This window comes from Monodelphis domestica, chromosome 6, assembly GCF_027887165.1.
Source record: "Monodelphis domestica isolate mMonDom1 chromosome 6, mMonDom1.pri, whole genome shotgun sequence".
Classification (NCBI taxonomy): Eukaryota; Metazoa; Chordata; class Mammalia; order Didelphimorphia; family Didelphidae; genus Monodelphis; species Monodelphis domestica.
Window position 1 is genome coordinate 300,863,639 of NC_077232.1, and position 16,608 is coordinate 300,880,246.

Here is a 16,608-nt window from a genome sequence, read left to right on the forward strand (position 1 = left end):
CCCACAGTCACACAGCTAGGTAGATCTGAGTCCGGACTTGAATCCAGGGCCTCCCAACGCCAGGCTTGCTGCGCCATCTACTGTACTACCTAGCGCCCCCAAATGGGGGATCTTGTCAAATACCTGGCTAACCTGGAGATAGTCTCTATCATTTGCTGATTTTACAGAATCCCCTCGCTCAGTCCCTCGGTTAGGGAATTGAGGTTTGGCGTGCTATTCTTTGCTGTGCTGAGAGTCATAGACGAGGGGATCTCAGAGTCGCTCCAGTCTAACGTCTCTGCCCTCCCTCCCTCCCTCCTTCCTATCTCTCTGTCGGTCTCTCCCCCACACCCCCCATTTTACAGATGGGACAATGGAGGTGGAGAGCTGAGCAGGCCGCACGGGTTCCAGAACAGCTCCGATCTTCCTTGGCCGGATCTCGAGCAGACGGTTAGAATGCCCAATACGCGGAAAAAAAGGCCGCAGAAACCGATCCGGCAAAGGCTGAGAGAGCCTAAATACCGGGTAAGAAAGAACAGGGCTCAGGGGCACAGGCTGCGCCTTCAAATCTACGGCATGGGTGCCCCCTGGTGGACAGCATCGGCGACGCAAGGGAGGGCAACGTGGGATTTCCCTGGCTTTGCCCTCGAGAGAAACTTTTATAAATAAAAACAACTTGGTGAAAACTTTCCAGACAAGGCAGGGCTAAGAAAGAAACGCGGCCTCTATTAGAAAGCCCCATTATTCCTTCCTAGCACCCTAATGGCGCCGAATATTTCCCCTGTGTCACAAAACTTGGGAGACAAGGGCAAGGTGGAGAAAGATCTCTACTTGAAGCCTGGTTCCCGTCCGGCCTCTGGCCCGTGCTGGCTGTGTGACCTTGGTCAAGTCTCTTCCCCTCCCTGGGACTGCCCTCTCTCGGGCATCGCAGCTAGCTAAAGTAGTCGCGATCCCAGAGACCACCTCAGAGGAAAGCAGAGCATAAGAAGAGAGGACCAGGCTGTATGTAGGTTTAGAACTGGGGAAGATTCCTCCGTAATGTGGCTCGTGCTTTCTTTGGAGGGATGAGGATCCTGAGGTCCAGAAACCCGGACCCAGCATGCCTGGCTTTAGTAAATGAAAACTGATTGGCAGAGAGAAGAGATTTGCCTAAACTCCCCTCAAGGAGTCAATAGACAAACACTGTGCAGAAGCAGGGAATATAAATAGTATTTTTAAAAAGGTAGTTCCTGCCCTCAAGGTGCTTCCATTCTAAACACATAAAAGGGAGCTGAGAAGGGGTGGGGGAGGGAGGAGAGAACATGCTCCCCCCACCCACCCCTGCAGAGCTTTGAGAATGAAGGAGCAGAGATGGCTGTCTTTGTCACTGCTTCAGAACAGCCAACAGCAGTAAATGCCAGTCAGGATTTGAACCCAAGGCCTTGGACTCCTAATCCACACTCTGGTAAATAAGGCTGAATCAGCTTGAAATCTGGAGGCCCCAAGTCCGCCCCAGTCCTCCGGGAATTCATCCCAGGGAAGTCCCGGACTGGCCCATTTCCAGGGAACAAAATAGACCCTATGGCCGACCTAAATCAAATGGTAAGCACCCTTTTGTCTTCGTAATTGGTATCAAAGTCCTCTCGGGGTAGCCCAGCCCTGGGCTGCACCCTTCCTTTTGGCATCCTTTGCAAAGCATCAGCCTCTCCCTGGTAATCCTGTCTAGGGCTTCCTGTTTCCTAGTAGTGCAGTGTAGACTGAGATGCCAATCTGGGAGAGCCCAATATTGAACTCATCTCCTTCCTGGTTAAAGGCTCCCTGTTCTAACTGCTCTAGTGGTTCGGGGTTTTTCCCGGGCTATCCAGAGACTCCCCGATCTCACTCTCGGTCAAAGCCTCCCGGAGGTGAGCGATCCCTTCTCCGCCACCATCCGAAAGAAATCCCGGAGAGTAGCGGAGAGTCCTGGTTTCAAGGCTGCTTTCCTTCTGCGGCGCTGAGCTTTGTCGCCTCCAAAGAATGGGGGGGGGGGGGGGGGTTCCTGTTCCCAAGGGAATCTACCCTGAAGGGAATCCCAGGCTAGCAGTTTCAGACTGAGTGGGGGGACCACTTCAGGTGGGAGCTAAATCCAATCCGAAATCGAGTGACTTCATCTCCAGAAGCCATTTCCCAGTATATGACACCCTCCTTCTGAGGACTGAACTAGTGACCTTTAGCTTAGACCAACACACTGCTTATAGCCCCAAAGAGTCACTCTACTTGGGCTTGGGCTTAGCTCCCACCTGAAGTGGATCGTCATTCCCCAGAGGGTCCCCCACTCAGTCTGAAACTGCTAGCCTGGGATTCCCTTGGGAACAGGGAACAAGGACAAGCTTTGGGGTCTCCAACCTATAAGCTAGTCCTGAAACTTGGGGTTCCTCAGATCCCACGAGGCTGCAAGTTTGGGATTCCTGGATTCCATGTTGACAGGACCGATGTGGAGTTGTAAGTATTTCTGCTTTTAGTTTGGACAGCTATCTTCCTGAAGTTCAGTTTGTGTCTGCTCCTCTGCAATTCCTGCCCAGCCAGGGCTTCTACATCTACCCTTCTAGTCAAATTTCTTTTTGGCCCAACAGCCCTCCGAATGTTGGCAAAAATATCCATTTTTTTCTCCAATCAAAGCACTCCCTTGCTGCCCTGAGAAGGTTGTAAAAAAAGCACTTTGTGAACCTTTAAAGCTCTCTAATTCTTGGTCTGCATCATGACCAATCTCAGTTCTCTTCCAAACCATCACCCGTCTGCTAAGCCACGCTCCGGTCCTTTCCCCATCCTGACTCTTTGTCCAACCAGTTCAACTCTACACTACACTATCATATCACCAGTTGTGCCAGGCCAACCTTCAGGCTTCTCTTCCAATCCCATTCAATCCTATATTTTCCTGATTGAGGACAGGATGTCCAGGCACCTATTGTAAATTCCCTCACAGGTCTTCAAGCTCCCCCTACTGTTAGGTGCTTCTCTATTGCCTATAAACTTGCCCATGCCATTCATTTAATACTTCCATCCCCCGTCACCCTGTATGTCTCCTGCCTTTTTCTGCCTACACTCCTTGAGGGAATTTACAATAGGTGCTTCGACATCCTCCCCTCATTCTCTTCTTACCTGGCTTCTATAACCTTATCATTGAACAGAAATGACTACCTCAAAAGTTACTGACTTCCTAATTGCCAGATCCAATGGTCTTTTCTCAATCCTCCCCCCCTTGACCTTTCTGCAGCCATTGACTTCTATCTTCAATACTCTCACCGCTAGGTTTGTTGTTGCTGTTTTTTAAAAAATATGCTTTATTGAGAGAGAAAAATGGGGGGGGGGGGGAGAGAATGGGGGTAGGGGCACTGTTGGCCCAAGACAAATGTCCCTCATCTCTAGGTTTTCCAGTTCTTTTTCAATCATTTTTTGCTGATTCTTCCTCCAGTTGCTGGTCCTATCTCTTCTTCCCTCTATCCTTCACTTGATCACATCAGCTCTCAGATCTACTCATGCATTCCTAATCTCTGGATTTGTAATTAATCACCTTAAGCTCAAAAGGTCCAACACTGAACTCATTTTCTCCCAGTCAATATCAAGCTCGCACTTCCTATCAGGATATATTTACTGTCAAGGAAGGGCATCACCACCATCCTTCTAGTCACTAGGCTTGCAACCTCTCACCCCTCATGTCCAAGCTGATTGCCAAGATCTATTGATTTCACCTTTGCAGCATCTTTCTCAAATATGCCCCCACCCCTATCACCTCACCCTGGACTATCACTGCTAGTGGGTCTGCCTGGCATACTCCTCCCCACTGTAGTCCATTCTGCATTCAGCCCCCCAAATGATCTTCCTTCCTATGTGCCCATGTCACCATGTCACCTCCTTACTCAAACTCCAGGGCCTTCCCATAACTTCCAGCACTAGAGAATTCTCTCCAATTCATCCCACCTTCCTTCCTCTCCTCCCCATATTTTGGTCCAATGATGCTGGCTTCCTGGTTGTTCCATGAATAAGAGACATCTCTTGGCTGTCATCTATACATGACTGGAATGCTTTGTCTTTTAGTTTCCGATAATCCCAGCTAAAATCACATCTTCCATAGGAAGTCTTTCTCTGCTTTTTCTATTTATCCTGTATAGCTTAATTGTATTTAGCATGTCCTCTCCCTAGTCAGTCAGAGCTCCTGCAGGGCAAGGGCTGTCTTTTGCTTTTTATTGTATCCCCCAGGGCTTAGCAGAGAGCTAGGACCACAGTCCCACCTCATTCAGGTGACTGAATCAAATGCTAAACTGTATGTAAGGAGAAAAGGGCATTATATTATGTAGCCCAGAGCAAGGGAAGGCTACCTAGATGAGTGTCTGAAACTCTAGTGAAGTGTAGATAGGGTGTGCACAGGGAGGTGTAGGTAAAAGAAAAGGCATTCCAGAGGATCACAAGAGCGAAAATAAGAAGGGCACATCTCTGGGATGCTGAGGGATAGCTCTGACTAGAAAAGGTAGATTTGAGGGAGGAATTAACTCCCGAAATAAAATGTTAAGCTCAGGCCAAGAGAACAGCAAATAAGACAACCCGGTATGTTAGCTTTTGTTTACCCACTTTAGTGCAGAAAACCATTTTACTTCCTAGCAACTCATTGTTCATAGGATCATAGTTTTAAAAGTGAAAAGGACATTAAACTAGTCTAACTCTTTCATTTTACACACTGGAAACTGAGGCCCTGAGATGTTGTTTCTTGGTCATGGTCACACAAGTACTGACAGGCCGGATTTGAATCCAGGTCCTCTGTCTACAGAGCTGTTCCATACTGGTTAAAGATAACAAATTGAAGAATTCAACCCTCTTCCCATCACCATAATGGCAAAAATGAGGGGCAGAGAACTACGTGAAACAAATGTCAAGGAGGAGAAACAACACTGTCTGCCTCCAAACCCTGTGTTCCTTCTACTACTCCAGTCTCTGGATGCATGGTCCATAAACTTATATTTTTAGGGTACGATATGTAATTATTGATAATAACCGACACAAACAAGCCACAAAATTAACTTTATTTCATCATTTAAGGCTTGATTATAGCAGAACATATAAAAAAGACAGACATTTTAGAAAATTAGTTTTGTCCTGAAGTCAGAGTAGAAAAATCTGGAGCATAATAAGCAGCTATACAAATACTGATAGTATTTAAGATCCTGGTTTTCAAAGAAGTATATAGGTAGATGACATTCTGTGACAAAATGAATTCGTCATTGTTACAACTGATGGATTCATAATATCAATCTTTTTCACTACTCCCAGGAGAACAAAATCAAAACTGAAGAACAAAGAATTGTAATATTTAGGCCTCTTTTGATACATTCATCAACCTCTCACATCATATTTGAAGTAAGTGTCAACTCTAGACCAAAGATCGAAAAGAATGCCTACTCCTTTCAGAGGCTGACCACTAATTATGCTTTAGCATCTGCCACTGAATATATTCTTCCATTTACTGAGCAATGCTTCACCACGTCTCTGCGCTAACCTATTTTAGCCAAAAACACAATAAAATGAAAGGCTAGCACTAAAATCCTCTCTAAGCCATGCTGTTAGCCCTACAGTAGGTCAAGTATGTACAGCCAGTGGAATAATTATGCCCGCTACGGCCGACAATTAGTTTTCCCATTTAATGTTTAACCACTGAAATAGAATGCACCAATTCTAGTTAAATTATCTTAAGGGAAATGAGATCTGAGAATCACACATACATTATTTTCCTATCCATGCCCCTCATTCATTGACAGGAATTTTGTAGGCCACCATGCTATTTACTTTGTGGATGGTAGTGGTAAAGGACCTTAGGCGGACCTCTTCGGAGTTGGCAATAAACTGTGGTCCAGACTCTTCCCATTTATCAGGGACTACCAGTTCTTTGTCCGTATAAATGAGTAGATCAAATGAACCTGGAATGAGGGAAAATAATGGAGTTGGTGAGAAGTTATTTTCAATGGGCATTCTGTTTTAATCAGCTAGTTTCAGAGCAATGTACCTCCTCTTTTGATACTGCTGGTTAGATATGGTTTACACCAGCATGTTCCTTACTGAATACTTTCATATGAGAAACTCAAATTCTTTTATCATCAAAATTCATAGAACATTCAAAGTTTGCAAATAGGAAAACACTTCTTTAAAAGCAATTAAAAAAAATACTAGGATTCGAATCATCAGCTTTTTGGTGAAGTGGAGATTCAATCTAGTTTGTTGACACACAGCTCAAGAAGAGAGGGATCTCAAAATGATATTTTATGGACAGCGAACTGGACTTTTGGAGAGGTTCTGTGAAAATCAGAAAACACAAAACTAGCTAAGAGTTAGGGTACAACCTCCCGGCCCGCGAGAGGTTGCAAGGAGAGAAGATAGAAACAGGGTAGAAGTTTTAGATCCCGCGAAGGGCGTGAAGAGCCGACTTTAGAGATGTAAATAACCGAGTCAGTAAACAATTATCATTTTTAGGAGCCACAGCAGCTCCGACTACTGGGCGTTACTATCCAGGCTATCCCACCCAATGGTCTCAATTTAACACTGCCCTGGTCAGAGGATAATGCTAGCTCAGTAGGAAAGGAGATCAGAAACTAAAGGAGGCAGATAATGCTAGGTATTAGCATTAGAAGAAAGAGAGAGGAAGGAAGGCATGCCAGGCCTTAGTGAGAAAGATAGAGAGGAGCGAGAAAGGGGAGAAGATGCTCCTTTGCAAACCCGTGGGTGTCCTCCAAGTGGGCGGGCTGGCTGTGGCTTGCTCATTTTATTGTCTTTGATATACAAATGAGCTCAATACATATTGAACAGTTACATGATACCTCAATGCATATGGATGAGTTACCTGGGGTATTGCCATTGGATAACGCAACTTATGACAAGGTGAAGGTGGGGTTATTATCCCCGGAGAGTGAGACAAAGGAAAGCCAGGTTTCGGGCCTAAACTTCAGCCATGCTGGCGATAGAGCCCATTGCCATGCGCAGGATGGCCATGTGCTCACTCACAATCCTTGTCTCCCCATAATGCCTATGGGCTGGACTGCTACATAGGGGGTTTATCAGTTGATGTTGTTTCAGTCACATTTGATTCTTCATGACCTTATTTGGGGTTTTCTAGGCAAAGTGGTTTGCCATTTCCTTATCCATCTCATTTGAGAGGTGAGGAAACTGAGGTTAAGTTAAGTGACTTGTCCATGGTCACACAGCCAGTAGGTATCTGAGGGAAGACTTGAATTTGGGTAGAAAAGTCTTCCTGATTATCAGTTCAAACTAGGGACTTATTAGTACAAACAGATTAAAATAAAAAAGAAAGTATAAGTTGCTGGTTTAATCCTAAAGCACATTATGGGAATTTTGAAAAAAGATATTTTGTATGTTTTGGTAAAACTGAAAACAGATTTATAATCAGGTGGGTCAATAGAGAACATATAAAATGAAAAAATTCCAAAATAGAAAACACGGCACTATTGACTAAGTTAGACAAATTTAGATTAAGACCATGACTTTATGAATACTTAATCTAATCCTCTTACTTTAAGAAACCAAAGTCTAGGGAGCTTGAGTCACTTGAAAAAGGATCTCATAGGTCAAGGTAGAATTTGAACCCAGATCTAGTAGTTCTGGTTTCAAATCTTAAACTTGTTTGTTTCTGTCTGGTTCCTTTGGTCCCATTCTTTCATCCAAGATCTGTGACAAAGTCATTGTAGTTTGAAAAAAGTATTAACTAAAGCACTTTCAGTGATGTGGGGGGAGGGGGACATGACTTCTGCTTAATTAACAAGTATGTTGAAAAATGTGAGAAAATTGAAGGAACTGAGGGGATTAGGACAGCAAGTGGTTAATTGTGGGAACTGAGTGAACTACACTGACTCCATCTTGTGGCTGAATTTTGGAGCTAGTTTAGTTCCCTTTTCTATTCAATTACGGTCCTAGTCCAAATTCAGTCTTAGGAATTGGGAGAAAATTCTTCTACTGCTTCGTTTGAACCTAACGTTGCATGGCTGGGAAACCAGACCAGCTGTAGCTGCTGTTTAGAGACCCTTAAACAAGGACCTAGAAACTGTTGACCAGAAATGCAGTCAGATCCTAAGATTGATGTAAGGAGTTTTCACATAATTGTACATCACAAGCAATTCACAACTTACCTGAAAACTGGCCCCATAATGATCAATCACTTCTAGTTTCGTGTTCCTTTGAATATTTACCAATATTTAGAGGGGTAGGCCACTTCTTTCCCTGAATTCAGGGAACTGCACCTGTCCGTTCTCCCCCTCCCAATATGAAAACTTTGTCCAGTTAGAAATTAGATTATCTAATGTGTTGTTTCCTTTTAATTAATTGGTCTTATTTGATTAATTGTAGACCGTCTTCTTTTGTATTTTGGGTCTAGCCTTAAATAGAAGCAGGGACTTAGATCCGATTTCTTAGGTGACTGTCATGCATTACTTAATAGATCTATATGCTCAGAAGAGCAAACCTTTGTTTCCTTAGTTATTTCATCTTTTTGCTCATTACATAAGATCTTTTTTTGGTTTGAGACCTGGGAGGCCTTGGGTTCTGTCCCAGACCTCATCACTAACTAGCTCTAAGACCTCTCATAAGTGGGAATCCATCTGCCAGCCTAATGGCTTCATTACATGATCCCAAAGCTGCAAAATTCCTTCAATCACATTTAAGTTGAACAAAAGATTCCAAAGGGCAGGAACCAATCTCAGAATTATTCAAATGTGGTCAAAGAAAACAAGGTTTATACCAAATACTTACAAGCTGCTTCTAACAATGGCAGGAATGTCACAGTGGCTGTAATCTGTCGAATCACAGACCGGATTTCATCTTGGATAGATTTTGCGGATTTCTCTCTTGGTGCACTACAAAAGGAAACAAAATATATTAGTTCATGAAGCTGAATGAATGAAAAGTAACAAAAGGCTTCCTAAGATCATTATAAAATAAAATAACAGCAGGTTAAGTCTAACAGCTGTTCCTGAGAAAAACTAAGCTCATTAAAAAAAAATCATGAGATCACAGCCCCTGACTAGTGGATTTTTAACCTGCCAAATCTTCATAATTTCTTAAAAGTTAAACATTACATTTCTAGTTCCTTTATGTGACAACTTTAGATAATACAACAAAGGACTATAACAGATTAAGTTTCTGTATTGGGTTTTAGAGATACAAGAATGAAAAATGAAGGTGCTAATAACTTGATTTTGATTTTATTAAAAGCAACTTAAAGTCAAGTCATTACTTCCTGATTCCTGTAAGGACATAGTAGTTAGTCCTCATGACCATCTCCCAAATACAGCCCCTTTATTCCTTTCTATTTTTCAGACTTGGCCACACACCTCCATCCCTAGGGTTGTGGTAAGAGTTGGTCTCTGCTTTTAGGTTTGCACTTGTGATATCGTCAAGCTAGAAAACTCCCAGGAAAGAAACTAGCAAGCTTCTATTTCTACTCTGAGAGTAAGTAATCTGAAGTAGAGAGAGTAATGCTAGATCCAGCGTCACAGAGACCTAGATTTCTAGACCTTCTATCCACTATCCTGCCTCATTTCCACTTGCAAGACATGTTAAGATTCTGTTCTATACAGCAGTGGGGTTGTGCAGTGGATAAGAGCATTGAGCTTGGAATCAGGAAGAGTCAACTTCCTTAGTTCAAATCCAGTCTCAGATACATCCTAGCAGTATGACTCTGGGCAAGCCACTGATTGCCTCAGTTTTCTTATTAGTAGAAAGAAATGGCAAACCTTTTTTTTTTTGCTAAGAAAACTCCAAACGTGGTCACAATGAGCAGGGCACTACTGAAATGATTCAACAATATATTTGAATCTAATTTCCTCAAAATGCTGAGGAATAGAACAGTAACTTAATATTCAGAAATTTAGTTTCTAGAAAGTACAATTAAAATGAAAGGTCATTGATGGGGCATTTGTCATTTAATTGAAAGACTAGCACTACAGTGGAATGGTTAGGTGACTCAGTGGATTGAGAGATAAGTCTAGAGATGGGAGGGAAGTCCTGGGTTCAAATCTAACTTCCCTCAGACACTTCCTAGCCACTTAAGCCCCCATTGCCTAACCCTTACCTTTCTTCTGCCTGGGAACCAATACACAGTATTAATTCTAAGACAAAAGATTAAGAGTTTAAAAAAAAAAGACTAGCAAAAAGCAGTCTGAAAGGATTAGGGGCACATGTCTCAAATCCCTGTTACTTGAGACTGGTGGCTTGCTTGAGTCTTAGAGTTCTCAGCTACAGAAGGGTTAAGGCCCATTAGATTTTGGCCCTAAGTATGTATCAATATGGAGAGTTGGCTGGGAGCCAACAGGCAAACTATGGAGGAATAAACAGGTCCAGGGAAACCACCTGTACTGATCACTAAAACTTCTATATTGATCACTCCTAGCATCAGGCCTATGTTCTATACAGCCTCTAGCTTGTACAAAATAGAGAGACTGAATCTCAAAAAAAAAAAAAAGTTTAGCACAAAGCCAATGTGTTGTTGCTTGCATGTTTTCCATTGGAGACTTAGTACTGATAATAGTTATTGGGAAAAAGTGAAATAAAAAACCCCCAAAGCAACCCAAATGAGTACTTACCTGTCTTCTTTTGCTGTCTTGTCACATTCAATATCAAACTGCCATCGTTCAAGGACTTCACCACTTTCAATATTTGAAATCACTACCACCAGCTTTTGAACCGAACACTTGTATAACCAGTCTGTAACATGATCAAATGTCTATTTGTATCTACTGCCAACAAAATGATGTCAATATTTGGAGGCAATCAAATTATAACCAATTTTATCACCCAAAAGAGTAGGGAGGCATGAACCAAGGAAGAAACATTTTGAGACAAATGGAAGAATAAATGATCATAGGTAGGGAAGGCAAAGGTTAATAATAAAAATGAGCACAATCAATGACAAAGGAATTACAGCAGGAATTACTATTTCTAAGAGTGAGGTCCAACTGAAACAAAGGGGTGGGGCAAAGAGCTACAAGCTAATAGCAGGAACTGAAGAGGGAACCAAAAATAAGGCACCTCCAAAATGATAATTTCTTTTCTTTTTTAAAAAATCTTTACTTTCTTAATTTAAGACCAAGTAAGAGATAGAGAACATTAGAAAATGTAAAATGAATGACTTTGATTTTATCAAATTAAAAAGGTTTTTATACAAAGAAACCCAACGCAACCAAAATTAGAAGGAAAGCAACAAACTGGGAGAACATTTTAATAACAAAACTCTCTGACAAAGGTTTAATTTCCCAAATATATAAGGAACTAAGTCAAATTTACAAAAAAATCAAGCCATTCTCTGATCAACAAATGGTTAAGGGATATGAGTGGGCAGTTTTTACAGAAAGAAATCAAAACTATCAATAAGCACATGAAAGAGTGTTCTAAATCCCTTCTGATTAAGAGAAATGAAAATTAAGACAGCTCTGAGGTACTACTTTACACTTAGCAGATTGGTCAATATGACAGAAAAGGAAAGGGATAAATGTTGGAGAGGATGTGGCAAAATGGGACACTAAGACACTGCTGGTGGAGTTGTGAATTTATCCAGTCATTCTGGAGAGCAATTTGGAACTAGGTGCAAAGGGCTTTAAATGAATGCCTGCCCTTTGACCCAGTCATACCACTGCTGGGTTTGTATCCCAAAGAGATAATAAGGAAAAAGACTTGTACAAAAATATTCATAGCTGTGCTCTTTGTGGTAGCCAAAAATTGGAAAATGAGGGTGTGTCCCTCAATTGGGGAATGGCTGAACAAACTGTGGTATATGTTGGTGATGGAATACTATTGTGCTCAAAAGAATAATGAACTGGAGGAATTCCATGTGAACTGGAATGAACTACAGGAACTGATGCAGAGTGAAAGAAGCAGAACCAGGAGAACCTTATACAGAGACTGATACACTGTGGCACAATAGAATGTAATAGACTTTTCTACCAGCAGCAATGCAATGACCCAGGACAATCCAGAGGAACTTACGATAAAGAACTGTGGGAACAGAAATGCATTAGAAAACCATATGATTGATCACATAGCTCGATAGGATTAGGGTTTTGATGGTAAAAGATCACTACTGTAGATATGAATAACATGGAAATAGGTTTTTGAACAATGATACAAGTATAACCCAGTGGAACTGCTTGTCAGCTCTGGAAGGAGAGGGGAATCATGAATCAGCTAACTATGGAAAAATATTCTAAAAAAAGACAAAAACCTTTACCATCTGTCTTATTGAGTGCCTTCCTCTTTTGATTACACACAACTTAACATGAATGTCTTATTTGTTCATTGTGGTTGGATATTGTCTCCCTATTAAGGCTGTGTCCTCCCAGAGAGCAGGGATTTCTGCCTTTCTTTGTATCTCTAGGGCTTAGTGGAATGCCTGGCACCGAAGGTGGGGGCTTAATCAGAGCTGGTTAACTTCACTCTTCCTACTACTTCCTTTTAAAATAAGGAGCCGAAAATGCAGATATATGGGCTAATATTCTTCTGACTTACTGGGGGGCCACAGTGGAGAAATTCCTTTCTTGGGAACACTAAAAGGCAAGCTTAAAGAAAGGCCCTGCACCCAAGTTACTTCCATCTTTCTACCTATTCTACAGCCTCCTCACCAAAAGCCAACTCTCTTCTGGAGATGAGGTCCTGGAGGAATGAATACTCTGGGGCCCTGCTCTCCTGAAGAGAGATGATCTCTCCCCAAATACTACTAGACCCCAGTTCTGGAAGAAACATCAAATTACCTGTCACTGTTCCTGAGAGGGGTGTATCCTTCCATCAACCCAACCATGCCACCCTGGGGGCTTGGAGAACTTCCTATTTTTAATTTCCTTTAATTCCCTCTCCTGCAGTGATCCATACTACAAAATCCTAAAGTGAGAAAATGAAAAAAAAATCCTAATAGTGCTCTAATGGTGGCATTTACATAGCACTTCAAGGTTTGCAAAGCATTTTATAAGTTAACTAAATTGATCTCTGTGAAAGAATGGCAGATTTTTTAAATCTTCATTTTACAGATGAGGAAACTTAGAAAAGGAAGAAATCAAGTGACATGCCTAGGGTCACTGTCAGGGGCAATATTCAAACCCAGGTCTCCCAGACTCCAGACCCAACTCCGTTACTGTGATACCCAAGTGCCCTCAGTTTCTTGATATTGTAAAAGGGAATTCTTTATTCCTGTTTTTAATAGGGGACCTAGTGGTCCTTTTACCATAGAGATGTGTAGGGATAAATCAGCCCACAATGACAGGAAATAAGGTAAAAAAAGTATATAAAAGGAGCCAAAGTCAGTTGATGGAAGTTAGGTGCTGACAGTTGGGAGTTGGTTGGCTGGGAGTGGCTGAAGAGAGATCTTGACATTCTTGATTGAGGCAGATCTTAGGAAAAACACTATATTGAATTGAAACTTTGTGAGGGGTGGTTGCTATTGATCAGTTGGACTTTATAGTTTTAGGAAGTTATAGACAATTATAGATAGTTATAGGTAGTTATCACTTTAGGAGTTAGGCAATCTCTCTTTATCTCTTTCCTAGATTTCCCATATTTCTCTTTTCCTATATTAAAATTTGTTAAAAGCTGTTCTCTTATTTTTGTCAAAACTCCTGATTTAACCTTTACAATATTAAATACTGTTACAATGATGTGAACTTTAAACATCTTTTGTCTAACTTTTCTTACTGTCAAAGGCACTACCACTCTCCCAGTCCCTAAGGCATTCGTCCTAGGAGTTATCCTGGACTCCTTACCCTTCCCTCATATCCAAGCTATTGCCAAGACCAACCCTGATTTGCCCTGAGCAATATTCTCTGGGATGACTCCTTTTCTCTCCTCTCACCTCACATCTAGATAACAGCAATAGTCTGCTGGTGGGGTCCATTTGCCTCAGGTCACTTTTCACTCCAATCCATCCAATTTATCCTCTACTCAAAGTGATCTTCTTAAAGCAGAACTCTGCCCCATCACCCCACTACCCTTGCTCAGTGAACTCCAGTGGCTCCCTATTACTTCTAAGATCAAAATGAAAATTGCTTTTGTCCTTCCCCCCCCTCCAGTTTTTTCATCCCTTATACCTCCATCCCCCCCTCCCATGTACCCTACTACCCAGTGACACTGGTCTCCTTGCTATTCTTCCAAGACCATCCTCTCCAGTGTCTCCAGGAATTCAGTGGCCATCTACCATGCACTGAATTCTTTCCACATCTCTACTCCCTGGCTTCCTTTGGGTCCCAGTTATAATTCCACTTTCTTCAGAAAGCTTTTCCCAATCCTCCTTAATTCAAGTGCCTTCTTCTGATGCTTATTTCCTGTATATATTGCTTATACACAGTTTTTGGTCTTCTCTTACACTGTGAGCCCTTTGAGAATAGGGATTGTCTTTTCTTTCTTTGGATCACCAGTGCTTAGGATAGTACAGCTCCTGGCACACAGAAGAGACTTAATATTTATTGGCTGATGTGACATTGAAATGGTATGACAAAAACAGCAGCACTTGATATTTGGACAAAGAACAGAGATTCTCCTATACTTATTTGGTTTGGCAAGTTCTGGAAATAGACAAAACCACTTATTTCAGCTCAAATACCTTTTAGCTGGTCCACCACATTATTCAAGTATTTAATGAGATCAGGATCTGTTGTTACAAGCAAAGTAAGTCCGTATTTCTGTACTCGAGTAAAGGTTTCAGATGGATATATACCTCGCTGATATAATATACTGTTGACACCAAATGCTGAAAGCAAAAACAAACAAACAAACAAACAAAAACAGGAATTTTTTTTATAGGTCACAAAATGCTTTAACTCAAGTCTATTTTTAGCAGGAAAGAAATTAAATCCCCCTCTAAAAATCACGTTTTATACAAAATGCAATTACATACTCACTCCTCCTACTTTGATTTTTCCTATAGAAAATATTTAAGTTTTTGTGGCCAGTAAATATTTATGATAGAAATAATCTTCTTGACGTATGGCCACAAAAATGTTACTTTTCTCATGTTTATGTCTTAATGCAATGCTAAAATAGCTAATATATGAAAATAGAAAACATCATCTATCTATAACGTTTGGCATTTACAGATTTTAAGTTTGCTAAAGACAAAGATATTATTAATCATGGAGTGACTGACTATCTATGATGAGCCTTTCGAAATTTAGCTAACTAGTTTTTAAAGTTTATTACTATGCTGGTACTAAAGAGGTTTTCCAAACTGATAGTTTTGCACTCTGCTGATATCCTAAGAGAAAACCAAAGTCACTGATAACAAAATGAGGTATCTGATATAGTGGAGGTATGAAAGGACCTCAAGGTGTATGCTCATTAACATGGATGAAATCAAAGGTTCACCATGTTTTCCCTTCAGTAACAGTACAAGTCACTAAGAGCTTATTATTACCCCTAGCTCTCCTTTTCCCCACTCCCAAATATAGCCTAAATAAAATTGTTTGGTCAGTCAACAAGTGTTGGTGGAGAGACTGCTCACCCAATACTGTGCTCATTTCATTGAAAAGTAAACACTGAAATGAATCAAGTTTCACAATGAGATCAATATTCTATCACCAAAATCAAAGCTGTCCAGGGGACAAAACTGTAGGCAACCCGGTGGGTCAGACAATGAATCTTGTCTTATTACCCGGGTGACTTGCCTGGACCTCAATTACTTTTAATTCTGATAGTGGGTGAGCCATTATCACAGGTCAGAGCCCATCTCACGAGGGGCCTCAGCTGTGCCCACCTTCCTATTCTCTGGACTGTCCTCCCTCTCCAGCTTGCCAGGCACCTTCCCCTATCCCTCGTCTTCTCAGCCCCTCTTCATCCATTTCTCCTGTAGAAGGTCTGGCTTGTTTGTGCCTTTGGATCCCTTACTATGCCACTGGCACGTAGCAGTAATCTGTAATAGTAATATGCACGCACCACATGAGCAACATATAAATATGTATTGGTGCTGTAGATTTAGAGATGGCCAAATGTCCTCCAGCTCCCTTCCTCCCTCAGTGCCTTGTGATTTCCAAGGGCAGACGGGGCTGGATCCGTGGGCTTGGGGACTCTAACTGCCCTCCAGATCGTGTTTAATGGGGGAGAGGGCTCCAGTCTCCGGGCCTCAGTTTCCCTGTATGTAATAGGAGCAGGGCAAGGAGGGCATGGGTCCTTGGCTTCCGGCCGCAAGTGAGATCGGCGCTTCTGGACCCCTTGCCCAGCCCCTGTGGCCACTTAACAGACGGGAAAACTGAGGCATCGCAGACGCGTGTGTGTATGTATGGAAGGGGTGGTACTCACAGAAGAACTCAGCGACGATGTCGGCGCTGCCGCGCAGGGTTATGCCCTGGTCCCGGGTGAGCTGAAGCTCCATGGTTGCGGTCACAGTCAGGTCGAGCCGCACGGGCGCGAGTCGGCCCCACAACAGCCAGGCCACAGCTTTCAAATGCAACCGCGCCGGGAGCGTCACCACGAACGCGTGGGGCGGGGCAGGAGCAGCGCACGCGCAGTGCCGTCGTCCGCCTGCGCGCAGTTCCGCGCAAGGGCAACCAGGTCCTGTGAACTCGACTTCCTCCCTCGTCTCCACCATTGCGCAGGCGCAAATTATCACATTCAGCCCTTCCCACCGCTTCCCGCTCTTCTTTGAAA

General features: G+C 42.4%; 1 protein-coding gene across 1 annotated transcript; it reads right to left on the reverse strand.

The window, feature by feature from the left end:
• Positions 1–4,995: 4,995 nt before the first annotated feature.
• Positions 4,996–16,528, reverse strand: MAD2L1 (mitotic arrest deficient 2 like 1). Its single transcript, XM_001371509.4, has 5 exons — positions 16,261–16,528; positions 14,570–14,716; positions 10,572–10,692; positions 8,740–8,843; positions 4,996–5,903 (listed from the first exon to the last, which is right to left on the reverse strand). Exons 1-5 carry the CDS (start codon positions 16,331–16,333, stop codon positions 5,731–5,733), a joined length of 618 nt encoding a protein of 205 aa, XP_001371546.1. The 5' UTR covers positions 16,334–16,528; the 3' UTR covers positions 4,996–5,730.
• Positions 16,529–16,608: the final 80 nt, after the last annotated feature.